We start from the raw sequence: 16,158 nt of genomic DNA, 5'->3' as shown, positions 1-16,158 counted from the left end.
ATTTTTCAAACCCTTAGGCTTACTGCTTTTTTTGGCAAACATTACAAGCCTTTCCCTTTGATCTAATACAATCATTACCTTGTTAGCTGTAGCAGGAATATTTCCTGCTGTTTTTTCTTTGCGTTAGTGAGATATATTACCTATAAACTCTAACTATTTAAGTGTTGGCCAAAGCTCCTTTACAGCCATACCTTTTAATGCAGTTTCCCACTCCCATAGCCAACTCAAGCCATGAGCCTTCATAATTTACTTTTTTCAGATTTAACACCCTGGATCCAGACTGAAAAAATTCACTTCAATTTTTATATAAAATTTTATCATATTATGGTCCTTTCACTGTTCCCTGAAGGTCCTTGAAGTAATTAACCCTTTCTCATTACACAACACGATCTAACATAGCCTCTTCCCTCATTGGCATCTCATGAGTCTGATCTGAAAATCTCTCTTATGTAATCCATGAATTTGTCCTTCACATTTATACTGATAATTTGTCTATTTTATACATAAAGTTCCCCATTATTGTTGTGTTATCCCTGTTACTGTGCTCTGCATTACCACTGCTGTTGAAGAGACCTGTGGGTAACTTCCACCAATGTTTTCTGCCCCTTGCTGTACCTTAGCTCCACCCAAACTGATTCTTCTCTGTGATTTTCTGAGCTAAGGTCTTTCATCTCTACTGCATTTGTTCATTTTTTTTAAATATCCAGGCTAACCCGTCTCCTTCACCATAATCTCCTCTATGTGAGGGTGCCTATTAGGTTACTGATGGTTTCTTGGTACCTCTGTATATTTTTAGTAGTATCATAAAAGAATACTATGCAAAAATCTATGGTATCAATAGCAAGATAAAGTTAGAATGTTGGCATAAATTTGCAGATCATTTTTATTTGAAAATTTAAGTAAAATTATATATCTTTGAAAATAACAAAATGTAACCCTTGTATGTATTTTTTTTTCTGTTTCCTCTGTGCACTAGGAAAGTATCACTTGTATGAAGTGGGATCCATTAGGGCAAATGCTTATGAGCTGTGCCAAAGAAACTACCATCAAATTATGGAATTTTGTAGGTGGCAGCTGGCATTGTTTACACAAGCTCTCTCATCCGGCATTGGTGAATAACGTCACCTGGTGCAGTCATCTGGGAAAGGGATTCAAGCTGCGGCTCATGTTGGCCAGGTAGATATCAAGGTCTACACTCTCAAATACAAATCCTTTGTATTTTCATTGATTAAGTATTCACTCAGAAATCTATGCTCAGGATGTTATTTTGGATAATAGCAAGAGTGTCATTATGGAATAATTCTTTACCTAATAATGTTATGTGTTGCCATCCAGCTGTCGTTTATTACTTAATGTTAATTACAGGACTTCCTTTAAATATCTTTTCAAACCAATTTTGCTTGTCTATGTGGTTTTGGTTGTATGCTGCTGAACTGTTCCAAATAAGTTGTCTTGTAGGTCAAAATTAATTTGAGAAGGGGAAGAAGTGTTAATGTCTTCCAAGGGGCTTTTAAAGTACCCTCCAAGAAAATCTTTGCAACTGGGATTCATGGACTTCAGGGAAGTATGTAGGGGATACTTGTGAGTGGAAGAGAATTATAGTGAAGAAGGCATTGAGTGGACCACCCTTGGGGGTCTACTGAGTTCCCTCTTATTCCTGGTAAATATAGATAACCTAATCTCACCGCAGGACAATGAAGTTTCCAAGTGGTACCAAACAAAGTGGGAGTTGGAATGGGATACTAAGCAAGTGGTCAAAATCATATGAAGAGAAATGTAGCCTTTCCATCCTGGCTGGCAAATGAAAAGTGTGTATAGTATGCTTAATAAACTAAAGAAGTTTGAGATTTAAAGGTTCCAACATGGAGATTATAATCAATACATGGATTAAATGGCGCATTTATATAACATTTTTAATAGAATAAGTGCCTCATGACATTTCATGGTTACTGATTGAATGTATTGGAACCAGTAAGAGCAGAAAAGTAACTGTGTACCAAGTTAGGCAAATGTTGAGGAGTAAGGGCCAAGAGGCTTGCAAAGGAAGTTCCAAGGGCATGGGGATGGTAGACATATTATTGAAAGCTGCTCAACTGATGGTGAAGTGGATGATTGGGAGTGAGTGACAAAGTAGACGGCATTTGGATAACACTAGCATTTGGTAATGGAGGTTGTAAAAATATGGTAGGCCAAGCCCATGGTGGGATTTTTAAGTTATGAAAATAAATGCTTTATTTATAAAATGTTTTTTTTGTTCATTCACCGGATGTCTGAATGTTGGACATCAGTGGCATGACAGCCCTTGAACTTCAATGTAATCATGGTAATTCTGAAATTATGTGCTACTAGCAGAACCCTGTCGGAAAACAACCTGACAATTGCTGATACAAAGGTATAACCCAAACTGACCTTTGCTACCACTCTTTGAAGGAGTACTTCTACAGAAAGTTCTGAGACATCTTATACACCATGATATAAATAAATGTATTCCTGTTTACACTGTTTGTAATGTTTAATGACATTTTAAACATTGGAACTGCAAGGGGAGGATTGTTCATTTGTCGGGTGATATGAAATAGCAAGGAAGCGAGACAAATAGGAGGATAGTCCAGTTTAACATATGGCTAAGGAGATGGTGCAGCAGGGTGGGCTTCAGATTTTTGGATCATTCGGCTCTCTTCCAGAGCAGGTAGGACCGGTACAAATGGGACGGTTTGCACCTGAACTGGAGGAGGACCAATATCCTTGCGGGAAGATTTGTTAGTGCTGCTCGGAATTGGTGGGGGGTTTAAACTAGAGTTGCAGGGGGGTGGGAATCCAAATGGCAGGGCAGCAAGTGGAGTGACTGTGGGGTAAGTAGATGTTTACAAGCAGAGAGACAAATCAACAGGTTGATGAATATGGTGGGACTAATGTTCTGAGATGCGTCTATTTCAATGCGAGGAGTATTGTAGGTAAGGCAGATGAACTTGGAGCATGGATCAGCATGTGGAATTATGATGTTGTAGCCATTAGTGAGACTTGGTTGCAGGAGGGGCAGGACTGGCAGCTCAATGTTCCAGGGCTCTGATGTTTTAGACATGATAGAGAGGGAGGTATTAAAGGGGGAGGGGTGGCATTATTCATTAGGGAAAATGTCACGGCAGTGCTCAGAGAGGACATACCACGTTAATTGGATTATATTATAGAGTTCCCAGTAGTTAGTGGGATTTAGAGGAACACATTTGTAGAGAGATAGTAGACAGTTGCAAGAAAAATAAGATTGTGATAGTAGGTGATTTTAACTTTCCACATATTGACTGGGATTCCCATACTGTAAAGAGATTGGATGGGATAGAGTTTGTCAAATGTGTTCAGGAAAGTTTCCTCACTCAATATGTAGAGATCCCAACTAGAGAGAGCATGATGCTAGATCTCCTCTTAAAGAATAAGACAGGGTGGGTGACAGAAGTATGTGGAGGGGAACACTTTGGATCTGGTGATCATAATTCCATTAGTTTCAAGATAGTTATGGAGAAGGATAGGACTAGTCCTCGGGTTGAGATTCTAAATTGGAGTAAGGCCAATTTAGATGGCATCAGAATGGGTCTGGCAGGTGTGGATTGGGATAGGCTGTTTTCTGGCAAAGAGATGCTCAGTAAGTGGGAGGCTTTCAAAAGTGAAATACTGAAGAGTACAGAATCTCTGTGTTCCTGCTAGAATAAAAGCCAAGGCTTACAGGTTTAGGGAACCTTGGTTATTTTGAGACCCTAGTAAAGAAAAAGGAGGTGGCGCATATCAGGTATAAGCGGTTAGGATCAAATGAGGCACTTGAGGAGTATAAGAAATGCAAGAGAACACTTCAGAGAGAAATCAGGAGGGCAAAAAGAGGACATGAGGTTGCTCTGGCAGACAGGGTGAAAGAGAATCCCAAGAGAAACAAAGGATTGCAGATGCTGGAATCTAGGTGAAAATGCTATGATGCTAGAGGAACTCAGCAGGCCAGGCAGCATCCATGGAGAAAAGCAGGCGGTCAACGTTTCTGGTCAGGACCCTCCTTTAGGACTGAAGAGAATCCCAAGGCTTTCTATTAGCTATATTAAGAGCAAAAGGGTAGCAAGGGACAAAATTGGTCCTTTTGAAGATCAGTATGAAGCAGAAAGAGATGGGCGCGATCTTAAATGAAATTTTTGCATCCGTATTTACTCTGGAGACAAACACAGAGACTATAGAACTGAGGCAAAAGAGTAGGGATGTCATGGACCATATCCAGATTACAGAAGAGGAGGTGCTTAGCTGTCTTAAGGCGAATGAAGGTGGATAAATCCCCAGGGCCCATACACCGTCCCTCAGACCTTGTGGGAGGCTAGTGCAGAAATTGCAGGGGCCCTGGCAAAGATATTTAAAATGTCCTTAGCCCCAGGTGAGGGACCGGAGGATAGCTAATATTATTACGTTGTTCAAGAAAGGCTCTAAGAATAAGCCGGCAAATTATAGGCCGGTGAGCCTGATGTCAGTTGTGGGTATATTATTGGAAGGTATTCTGAGGGACAGGATATATAAATATTTGAATAGACAGGGCCTGATTAGGGGTAGTCAACATGGCTTTGTGCATGGTAGGTCACGTCTAACCAATCTAATAGAGTTCTTTGAGGAGGTTACCAAGAAGGTCAATGAGGAAAAGGCAGTGGACGTTGTCTACATGGACTTTAGCCAGACCTTTGAGGAGGCTGCTCCAGAAGGTTAAGTCGCTTGGCATTCAGGATGAGGTAGCCAATTGAATTCAATGTTGGCTTAGCGGGAGAAACCAGAGAGTGGTAGTAGATGGTTGTCTCTCTGACTTGAGGCCTGTGACTAGTGGTGTGCCACAGAAATTGGTGCTGGGACCATTGTTGTTTATCATCTATATTAATGACTGAGATAGTGTGGTAAACTGGATCAGAAAATTTGCAGATGATGCCAAGATTGGGGGCGTAGTGGACAGCGAGGAAGGATATCAAAGCTTGTGGCGTGATCTGCACCAGCTAGGAAAATGGGCTGAAAAACGGCAGATGGAATTTAATGCAGACAAGTGTGAGGTGATGCACTTTGGGAGGACAAACCAGGGTAAGACTTGCACAGTGAATAGTAGGGCTCTGAGGTGTGCGGTAGAACAAATAGACCTGGGAATACAGATCCATAGTTCCTTGAAAGTGTTGTCACAGGTAGACAGGGTCGTAAAGAGAGCTTTTAGCACTTTGGCCTTCATAAATCAGGGCATTGAGTACAGGAGTTGGGATGTTGTATAAGATGTTGGTGAGGCCGAATTTGGAGTATTGTGTGCAGTTCTGGTCACCTACTTACAGGAAAGATATCAGTAAGCTTGAAAGAGTGCAGAGAAAATTTACAAGGATGTTGCTGGGACTTGAGGACCTGAGTTACAGGGATAGGTTGACTAGGTTAGGACCTTATTCCCTGGAGCACAGGAGAATGAGGGAAGATCTTCTAGAGGTGTACAAAATTATGAAGAGTATAGATAGGAGAAAAAGCCTGCATGCATTCACCCTAAGGTTGGGTGAGACTAGAACTAGAGGTCATAGGCTTAGGGTGAAAGGTGAAATATATAAGGGGAATTTTAGGGGGGCCGACTTCACTCAGAGGGTGGTGCAAGTGTGGAACAAGCTGCCAGCAGAAGTGGTAGACGCAGGTTCAGTTGTAAGATTTAAGAGATATTTGGATAGGTACATAGAAGGGAGGGGTTTGGAGGGATATGGTCTGGGTGATGGGACTAGGCAGAAGGTCAGGTCGGCATGGACTATGTGGGCCGAAGGGCCTGTTTCTGCGCTGTAGTACTCTGTGACTCTATGGCACCAGCTAAGTATATTTAATGAAACGTAATTCAAAATACGACAGATGCTGAAAGTTAGAAACAAAAATGCTGCTCACTCTCTGATTTGTTCCCAGCCTTTGAGGTAGTGATCTTAATCCTTCCAGTATCTGCAGTAGTTTGTTTTCATGCAGTATTCCTGAAGCCGTTTTAGTTTTTAACTGGAAAAGGCTTCGAAGATAATGGATGCACAAATAACCTCAGTAACTCAAAGGCTTTAATTGGCTATTGGTAATCTCTTGGGTCATCAGTGACGTAAATTAACTAGAGAGCCTGTAAGATAAAGATACAAAGCCAAGTAAGGTCAAACAGCTTTCCTGAGATTGTATGACCAGGAGAAGCACAGTGATTAATGGTAATGGATCACAAAAGCCCAGGTTCTTGATGCACTGATGATGTCATATCCTTTCAAACATCATTAATACCATTAGTAATAAAAGTTGAAATAGGACATATCACGGATATACTAATCACCTGTTTAGATGTTCATTACAATAAATATGTTTGTTCCAATTCAACGTCATTATATTCTGAGCTGATGTGGAAGCTAGGTGATAAGTGCAGAAATGAAAACACAAAACACTGGAAACATTCAGCTGGTCGAGCAGCATCTGTGGAAAGAGAAACAGAGTTAATGTTTCAGGTCAGAGGCCCTTAGTCAGAATAAGTACTGTTTGACTTCCCACATTACAGGCATATGATTGCTTCATTTGTACATGATTTAGCCTAAGCACTGATGTACTGGGTGCCTTATGGCTGTATGTTGGCATGTTAATGAGTAATTCATGGAATCTTCAGCATGTGATTCACCGATTGTAATATTGAGAAGTACTCATCGATTGAACAATAAACAATAATTTTTCAGCAGATCAAAATGAAGTTCAGATTCTTTTCCTTGCAGTCCTGCTCAGAATGTTGATACCAATTAGTTTCCACTGGTTCTGGATCATTCTATGAAATATGATGCAAATGGGACTAACTTAGATGGGCTTCTTGGTCAGCATGGACAAGTTGGGCTGAAGGGCCTGTTTCCAGGCTATGCAGTGCATGTATTGTGCTGTTTTTGATTATCCAATGGCCAGTTGCAGTTCAGGTTATTTCATGAATAATCTGAACTGCTGATAATGAAGTCACAAAACAATTTGCCAGTCTGATCACTGTCTACTTTGCTCCAAGGTCTGTTAGTGCTGCATACAAATTAGTCGTGACACTGGTTACATGGCTGTTATACACTTAGAGGTCATATTCCCCCTATACTTTCTATGACCTTTTATTAGAAATCCTTGCTGAGGGAGGGCTCCAGCAGCAATGTATTTGGGGCTTTCACATGATGTGGATGTTATAAGCAGAAGACTTGTACTGATGAGGAGGGTTAAGGGTAATTGGTTGACCCATGTCTGATTATCATTAAGTTGGAATTATTTGCAGCTGGTGACCGAGCAGTAATATTAATTTGCTGCCCATAAGAAGTACTGTACTTCATAACCTGTGATCAAGGAACTTGAAATTTTGCCTGAAGGATCCATCTCATCAAGAAGAGACAACTCTCACATCACATTTCACAGTCTGCTTAAAAAATAAAGATGCTTGCTTACTGTGTAAGCCTGGACTTCATTGCCAGGACCTGCAGCTTGTGCTCACTGCTCGCTTGAACTAATCAGCCAAATCCAAAAGGTCGTAGAGTTGAGCAACAAGGCCCTGAGAAGTGGCTGGGTCTCAAATGATGTAATGGAGTGACTTATATGGGCCAGTGTTATTAACTGTCTATGTTGTCAGAGTTTTTAAATGTTTTTAAATGCTATTAATATTTAGATTCCTTGTAGTCTAAACATCTAACCCGCAAAGGATCAGAGAGTAGATTCCCATGTATAAAGATGGGATTCACAGCTTACTTGCAGGTGACTGGATTATCAGCAACTACAAATTCAAAATAGGTGTCCTAAATGCCTGATTTGAAACAAGTAGACTGTTCACTTAATGTGAAAATTATTGAGTACAGTTTAATAGAATATACTGTTTTATTCCTTCCTTCCTCTCTCTCGCCCCCTCTCTCTCTCTCTCGCCCCCTCTCTCTCTCTCTCGCCCCCTCTCTCTCTCTCTCGCCCCCTCTCTCTCTCTCTCGCCCCCTCTCTCTCTCTCTCGCCCCCTCTCTCTCTCTCTCGCCCCCTCTCTCTCTCTCTCCGCCCCCTCTCTCTCTCTCTCGCCCCCTCTCTCTCTCTCTCGCCCCCTCTCTCTCTCTCTCGCCCCCTCTCTCTCTCTCTCGCCCCCTCTCTCTCTCTCTCGCCCCCTCTCTCTCTCTCTCGCCCCCTCTCTCTCTCTCTCGCCCCCTCTCTCTCTCTCTCGCCCCCTCTCTCTCTCTCTCGCCCCCTCTCTCTCTCTCTCTCGCCCCCTCTCTCTCTCTCTCTCTCTCGCCCCCTCTCTCTCTCTCTCTCGCCCCCTCTCTCTCTCCGCCCCCTCTCTCTCTCCCGCCCCCCTCTCTCTCTCCCGCCCCCCTCTCTCTCTCCCGCCCCCCTCTCTCTCTCCCGCCCCCCCACACTCCCCCCCCCCCCCCTCTCTCTCCCGCCCCCCTCTCTCTCCCGCCCCCCCTCTCTCTCTCCCGCCCCCCCTCTCTCTCTCCCGCCCCCCCTCTCTCTCTCCCGCCCCCCCCCTCTCTCTCCCGCCCCCCCCTCTCTCTCCCGCCCCCCCCCTCTCTCTCCCGCCCCCCCCTCTCTCTCCCGCCCCCCCCTCTCTCTCCCGCCCCCCCCTCTCTCTCCCGCCCCCCCTCTCTCTCCCGCCCCCCCCCTCTCTCTCCCGCCCCCCGCTCTCTCCCGCCCCCCGCTCTCTCCCGCCCCCCGCTCTCTCCCGCCCCCCCGCTCTCTCCCGCCCCCCGCTCTCTCTCTCCGCCCCCCCTCTCTCTCTCTCGCCCCCTCTCTCTCTCTCTCGCCCCCCCTCTCTCTCTCCCGCCCCCCTCTCTCTCCCGCCCCCCTCTCTCTCCCGCCCCCCTCTCTCTCCCGCCCCCCTCTCTCTCTCCCGCCCCCCCTCTCTCTCTCCCGCCCCCCCTCTCTCTCTCCCGCCCCCCTCTCTACTCTCCCGCCCCCCCTCTCTCTCTCCCGCCCCCCCTCTCTCTCTCCCGCCCCCCCTCTCTCTCTCCCCGCCCCCCCTCTCTCTCTCCCGCCCCCCCCTCTCTCTCTCCCGCCCCCCCCTCTCTCTCTCCCGCCCCCCCCCTCTCTCTCCCGCCCCCCCCTCTCTCTCTCCCGCCCCCCCCCTCTCTCTCCCGCCCCCCCCCTCTCTCTCCCGCCCCCCCTCTCTCTCTCCCGCCCCCCCCCTCTCTCTCTCCCGCCCCCCCCCTCTCTCTCTCCCGCCCCCCCTCTCTCTCTCCCGCCCCCCCTCTCTCTCTCCCGCCCCCCCTCTCTCTCTCCCGCCCCCCCTCTCTCTCTCCTGCCCCCCTCTCCCCCCCCCTCTCTCTCTCCCGCCCCCCCTCTCTCTCTCCCGCCCCCCCTCTCTCTCTCCCGCCCCCCCCTCTCTCTCTCCCGCCCCCCCCCTCTCTCTCTCCCGCCCCCCCCTCTCTCTCTCCCGCCCCCCCTCTCTCTCTCCCGCCCCCCCCCCTCTCTCTCCCGCCCCCCCCTCTCTCTCTCCAGCCCCCCCTCTCTCTCCCGCCCCCCTCTCTCTCTCCCGCCCCCCCCTCTCTCTCTCCCGCCCCCCCCCTCTCTCTCTCCCGCCCCCCCCTCTCTCTCTCCCGCCCCCCCCTCTCTCTCTCCCGCCCCCCCCTCTCTCTCTCCCGCCCCCCCCTCTCTCTCTCCCGCCCCCCCCTCTCTCTCTCCCGCCCCCCCCTCTCTCTCTCCCGCCCCCCCCTCTCTCTCTCCCGCCCCCCCCTCTCTCTCTCCCGCCCCCCCCTCTCTCTCTCCCGCCCCCCCCTCTCTCTCTCCAGCCCCCCCCTCTCTCTCTCCCCGCCCCCCTCTCTCTCTCCCGCCCCCCCCTCTCTCTCTCCCGCCCCCCCCTCTCTCTCTCCCGCCCCCCCCTCTCTCTCTCCCGCCCCCCCTCTCTCTCCCGCCCCCCCTCTCTCTCTCCCGCCCCCCCTCTCTCTCTCCCGCCCCCCCCTCCTCTCTCCCGCCCCCCCCTCTCTCTCTCCCGCCCCCCCCTCTCTCTCTCCCGCCCCCCCCTCTCTCTCTCTCCCGCCCCCCCCTCTCTCTCTCCCGCCCCCCCTCTCTCTCTCCTCCCGCCCCCCCTCTCTCTCTCCCGCCCCCCCCTCTCTCTCTCTCCCGCCCCCCCCTCTCTCTCTCTCCCGCCCCCCCCTCTCTCTCTCTCTCCCGCCCCCCCCTCTCTCTCTCTCTCCCGCCCCCCCTCTCTCTCTCTCCCGCCCCCCCCTCTCTCTCTCTCCCGCCCCCCCCTCTCTCTCTCTCCCGCCCCCCCCTCTCTCTCTCTCTCCCGCCCCCCCCTCTCTCTCTCTCTCCCGCCCCCCCCCTCTCTCTCTCTCTCCCGCCCCCCCCCTCTCTCTCTCTCTCCCGCCCCCCCCTCTCTCTCTCTCTCCCGCCCCCCCCTCTCTCTCTCTCTCCCCGCCCCCCCCCTCTCTCTCTCTCTCCCGCCCCCCCTCTCTCTCTCTCTCCCGCCCCCCCCCTCTCTCTCTCTCCCCGCCCCCCCCTCTCTCTCTCCCGCCCCCCCCCTCTCTCTCTCTCCCGCCCCCCCTCTCTCTCTCTCTCCCGCCCCCCCTCTCTCTCTCTCTCCCGCCCCCCCTCTCTCTCTCTCTCCCGCCCCCCCTCTCTCTCTCTCTCCCGCCCCCCCTCTCTCTCTCTCTCCCCGCCCCCCCTCTCTCTCTCTCTCCCGCCCCCCCCCTCTCTCTCTCTCTCCCGCCCCCCCCCCTCTCTCTCTCTCTCCCGCCCCCCCCCCTCTCTCTCTCTCCCGCCCCCCCCCTCTCTCTCTCTCTCCCGCCCCCCCCTCTCTCTCTCTCTCCCGCCCCCCCCTCTCTCTCTCTCTCCCGCCCCCCCCTCTCTCTCTAGTGGGTGTCAGAATGGCTTGGTGTGTGTCTGGACTGTTCCCCAGGATGTTTCCAAAATATCGCAGTCCACTTCCAGCAGCTCTGATGAATGGTGGGAACAAGGAACCAAGAACCAAATAAAGGTGAACTGTTTCTAATTTCCAAAACTTATTGGATTTTCCCTGTTAGCAGAGGGTTAGTGCTGGGATACTGAAAGGGTATCTTATGTTTGTACTTTTCAATTTAATCGTATCCCAGTTTAAATAAAACCTTTTAAAAAAAATAATAATTGCCTGCCAAAAAATTCTTTTATTTCGAAGAAACAGCGTGTTTGGAAGGAGATGGTTTGATGGGAGAGGAAGGTTGATTATCTGATGGAAACTTATCCAGAGGGTAGTTAAAAATCAATGTCAGTAAATCAACAGGACCTTGCCATCTGGCCACAAAGGGCACATGGCCAAAGTTGCTGGGATCCTTTATGTTGGGGTCTGATCACAATTTTAACTCCACCCTGAGTGGAAAGATCACTGTCACTTCCCGACCTAGGCTCCACCAGATCGGTATATGATCATCTCCAAGTAAGGACACATGTCTGTTATTTTCCCTTTGGGACTAGGTGGGATAGAGATGTTCTCCCAGGTACGAGAAGGAAAGCTTTGGCCTCTCCTGACCTCAGTCGTTCCACCATTCACTCCCCCCACACCACCTACTAAATGTATAATCCTTGTAGAACTGGTAGCATATTGATGAGGCCCTAAACTTAAAGTAACCCGGTTTCATTTCTGCTGTAAGAAAAGAGTTTTCCACTTTCCCTGCCTCCTATCGCTCAAAACTCCAACTGTGGTTAAAACTGGGTCCTTGTATAAAGATTTTACAATTGTTTAATTATATTGTAATCAGATTGTTTCTTGATGTATCTTTTAAGCACATTAGTTAATTTTGTGGTGGCTATAATTCTTTTGAATAGAGCATTGTCATTTTTCATTGTAATAGTTTTCTGTAAAACTTTATTTAATATTGACTATATTTAATCCCATTGTAATTGAATTTGAAGAGTGGATATAAGAAAGCTGATGAGGCAGTATGCATCTACCAACTGAAGGGGCACATCACTCCAGTGAGAAGTGTTTGCTTCAACCCTGACGGGCTGGTCTTGGTGTCTGGAGGACTTGGTGGGCTGATGAACATTTGGTCACTAAGGGTAAGAAATTAGACTGCCATGTGGATTTTTGATTCATGTAATTGTAAAATGCTAATGTACCCAGAATATTTAAAGCCATTTAGTGCTAAGGAAGACTTCCTTTGCAAAAACATTGTAGAGTAATTGTGACAATTCATACTCTGAAATTAATTTTACTACTAACCTTATAAACATGTTCTTCTGTTGAAATTTACTTATTTTGGTTTATACATAGTTAATTTGCATGTCTGCTAAGGTTTCAGCCATGACTCAGTTAGTTCACTCTGACCTTTGGGTCAGAAGTTTGGCCAGATCCGTTAGAAGAAGAATCTTGGCTGCCCGTCCAGCACAGTACTACAGTTTCGGAGGTGTCAGTTTTTCAGATGAGACGTTAAACAATCAATGTAAAACATCCCATGTCATTATTCTGAAGAGCAGAGTAATTCTCCCTTGTATGCTGCTAACATTTATCGCTTAGTCAGCTTCACTAAAAACGGGTCATTACCATTTGATGCTTGTGGGAGTTCACTGTACACATAACACAATGATGTACTTCATTAGCTGTAACATCCTGATATCATGGAAAACAGTAAGATTTGCATTTATAAACCGTCTTTTTTAAAAATATTCAGAATGAATGTGCCTTGCCTTTTGATTTTCTCTCTCCTTGCCTCCAACCACCACCTCTCCCTGACGAAGGGTCTCGACCCAAAACCTTCACTGTTTATTTTCCTCCATAGATGCTGCCTGACCTGCTGAGTTCCTCCAGCATTTTGTGTGTGTGTAGCTCCAGATTCCAGCATCTGCAGAATCTCTTTTGTCACCATCTCTCCCCGTCTCCTTCCCTCCCACCTTTTACTTCCTTTCTTCTAACTGTGCGAATGCTTAATGTCAGAGAGGCTCCCAGGACATCGTAAACCTGAACCAATAATTACATTTATACATTTTACAAACATTTTCAGATGTAGGCCCTCAAATTAATAAATATTTGTTCCCCCCATTGTTGGGCTGACCTAAGGATTCTAACCCCTGCTGCTTCCTTTACTGATCATCTGTGGAAATTCACAACTTGAAGATAATCATTGTGAGATGCAATTCTCCCGATTCCGTGGCAAATTTTAGTGTTTACAATTAAATCTAACCACAGATTGATGCCTCCCCTGCAGTTGTGCATTGAGCTAATTTAAAATTAAGGCAGAAAATGCTGGAAGTACTCAGCTTCAGTAGACATTTCAGTTTGGAATCTTACTCATGTATTTGTTTCTGTCCCTGACAGGATGGCAGTGTACTACAGAGTGTGGTGACAGGATCTGGTGCTATTCAGAACATAGCCTGGATCCCTGATATTGGTGTTGTGGCGTGTTCCACTAGATCAAAGGTAAGATATAAAATCTGGTTTTCGTTGAATTGCTTATCTTTAAATGTTCTGTGAAAGTTATTTATATTCTGCATCTTACATCATTAAATCAGCTTGTTCGGACTGACAGTGGTCATTGCACTAAAAGTTCCTCAAATGTTCTTCATTGTCATAAGACAAGATCAAGAAGTGGTCAAAGTCATTACAACACTAATGTTTGTAGTTTTGCACTTCTATTAGTTCAGACTAATGGAAAACACTTTAACATTTGTACTCAACAAGGGGATGAGCCCAGCTGTGAAATCATTTTTGTAGAATACAATTGCACCTGCATGCTCCCCACTCTGCCTCACTGCCCTATTAAACGTGGACATTTCAAATATAATAGTCAAAGAGAACAATTTCAAAGTTGTCGGCTCCAGTTGCATTGGGAAGAAAAAGCTGTGTTTGCAACAAGCAAGAATAAGTAGAAGTCATTAGTATGCTGTTAATGTTTAACTAGTGCTTGTGTACTGGTATTGAACATTATGCACCATAGCAAGTTCAACATAGAATAACATCCCAAAGCAGTTTATCTGAGCTGGGTTTTGGTTTTGTTTTTTAAAGTGTAAGTAATTCTTATGATTCTTGTGGACCACGTTTTCCTGCCTGTTAAAGCAATGATACCGCCTGGTGTGGGGTCATTGGAAAGTGATTTGGAACGTGGCAAGGGTTGAGGACTCAATGTAGGTTTGTAGGAAGTGATAAGACTGGGTGCATGATGACTGAAAGAATGGGTGGTAATGGTGGGAAATAAGCCAGACTTAAGGTATTTGTTCAGTGTAAGCCATTCAAGGAGGGTATTGGTTTATTATTGTCACTTGTACCGAGATACAGTGAAAAACTTGTCTTGCATACCGTTCATACAGATCATTTCATTACACAGTGCATTGAGATAGTACAGGGTAAAACAATAACAGAGTACAGAGTAAAGTGTCACAGCTACACAGGAAGTGCAGTGCAGGTAGACAATAAGGTGCAAGATCATAAGGTAGATTGAGAAGCCAAGAGTCCATCTCATCGTATAACAACAGGATGGAAGCTGTCCTTGAGCCTGGTGGTACGTGCCCTCAGGATCCTGTATCTTCTGCCTGATGGGAGAGGGGAGAAGAGAGAATGTCCCGGGTGGGTGTGGTCTTTGATTTGCTGGTTGCTTCACTAAGGCAGCGAGAGGTATAGACAAAGTCCATGGAGGGGAAGCTGGTTTCCGTTATGTTCTGGGCTGTGTCCACAACTCTGCAGTTTCTTGCAGTCCAGGACAGAGCAGTTACCATACCAAGCCATGGTGCATTGAAGTTGATGAGTGTCAAAGGGGACATGCCAAATTTCTTTAGCCTCCTGAGGAAGTAGAGGCGCTGGTGAGCTTTCTTGGCTGTGGCATCTACGTGGTTGGACCAGGACAGGCTATTGGTGACATTCACTCCTCGGAACCTAGGGTGAATGGCAGTGGGGGATTTGAAACCAGTGATTAAACCTTAAAATCAACACCAGTTGATTTTAGTAACTTGGAGGTATGAAGGTTAAATTCTGTGAATAACTAGTCAATGGTTACATTATTAAAGATAATTGATTGCTATTAGGCACACCCTTACACTACAGGAGAAAGTTGCTTTGCATTTTGGGCTAATAAGATGAACAGCTGTTGAATGCATTTACATAGCAGCTTAATGGAGTTAAACTTCGGGGTAGCAAATGTCACGTGCAAACACCCTATCAAGCTTGCTATAATCTTGATGTAACATGTACACAACGTTAACAGTACCATAAAAATAGTGCCTGTCAGAATTAAATGCAGGTGTGATATTTTATCTGTGATCTTCACTGATTCAAAACTGCCATTTAAACTCTTTTTATACCAAATGTTCAATAAGTGAAATAATACACCATATGTAATTCAAATGTAAATTTAGTTATGTAAATTGTAAACTTGTTTTGTCAATGTAGGAGAAAAAAAGAACTTGTGTTTATACAGCAGCTTTTGCATCGTTGGGAAGCTACCAATACCACCCCATCATGTGTTATATGGTGACTACGGAAGCAAATTTCTGCAAAAGTAGCACAGACACCAGTGAGAGAAAAGATCAGTTAATATTGGTTGATAAATGTGGGCAGGGCAGCATCTACTGTCTCCAAATAGTGTCACATTTATTTTCTTTGAAAGATGGCACCTTCAGCAATACAATTGTCCTCTGAGCTATTCACCCAGCTTGTTCAAATCCCCAGAAGGGTGTGAGTATGACAGATTGAACCTTCACATTAAGAGCTGTTGGACCGCATCCATGAAAATCAAAACCACTTAAAGGAGATTGTTGGATTTCTAACAGTTAAATAATGTGTTGAAAAGTTATGAAATATGCCCAAGAATCTGGGTCTGTGCACTGCTTTTTATGTTTATTGGTGTTGCTTGTGAAAGTTCTGACTGATTAACTAAATGGGATTAAGTGTGATGATTTCAGCTATTCCTGCGTGAAAAATGCATCAGAGTGATTACTGCTTTACTTTGATTGAATAGGATGTGTTGGTGGTAAACTGCACCAATGAATGGATAGCTGGTAACCACGTTTTAGCAACGTGTAGAACTGCACTGAAAAAACAAGGAGTTATTGGACTAAACATGGCACCGTGCATGAGGACCTTTCTGGAAAGGTTACCAATCATGTTGCAGGAGCAATATGCATATGAAAAGGTAGTAAAACCCAGCAGGATTGGAACAGGACAAAGTACTGGTATTGTTTACCAAAATTTATCTGAAAATACCTAAAATAGCCGAATTAATTTTAACAAAT

The 16,158-nt window shown here is 46.3% G+C and overlaps 1 protein-coding gene across 19 annotated transcripts in view; it reads left to right on the top strand.

The window, feature by feature from the left end:
• herc1 (HECT and RLD domain containing E3 ubiquitin protein ligase family member 1) overlaps positions 1 to 16,158 on the top strand; it is a 278,704-nt gene that overhangs the window by 232,973 nt on the left and 29,573 nt on the right. For all 19 annotated transcript variants that reach the window (XM_052042323.1, XM_052042328.1, XM_052042322.1 and 16 more), the window contains 5 exons: positions 977 to 1,176; positions 10,819 to 10,939; positions 11,851 to 11,997; positions 13,253 to 13,354; positions 15,885 to 16,058. In XM_052042323.1, coding sequence (XP_051898283.1) covers positions 977 to 1,176; positions 10,819 to 10,939; positions 11,851 to 11,997; positions 13,253 to 13,354; positions 15,885 to 16,058 — 744 coding nt within the window. The remainder of the gene's footprint in view (positions 1 to 976; positions 1,177 to 10,818; positions 10,940 to 11,850; positions 11,998 to 13,252; positions 13,355 to 15,884; positions 16,059 to 16,158) is intronic.

This window comes from Pristis pectinata, chromosome 32 (assembly GCF_009764475.1).
Source record: "Pristis pectinata isolate sPriPec2 chromosome 32, sPriPec2.1.pri, whole genome shotgun sequence".
NCBI lineage: Eukaryota > Metazoa > Chordata > Chondrichthyes > Rhinopristiformes > Pristidae > Pristis > Pristis pectinata.
Note: the sequence above shows the minus strand (reverse complement) of the source record. Positions and strands in the feature narration are given on the sequence as shown.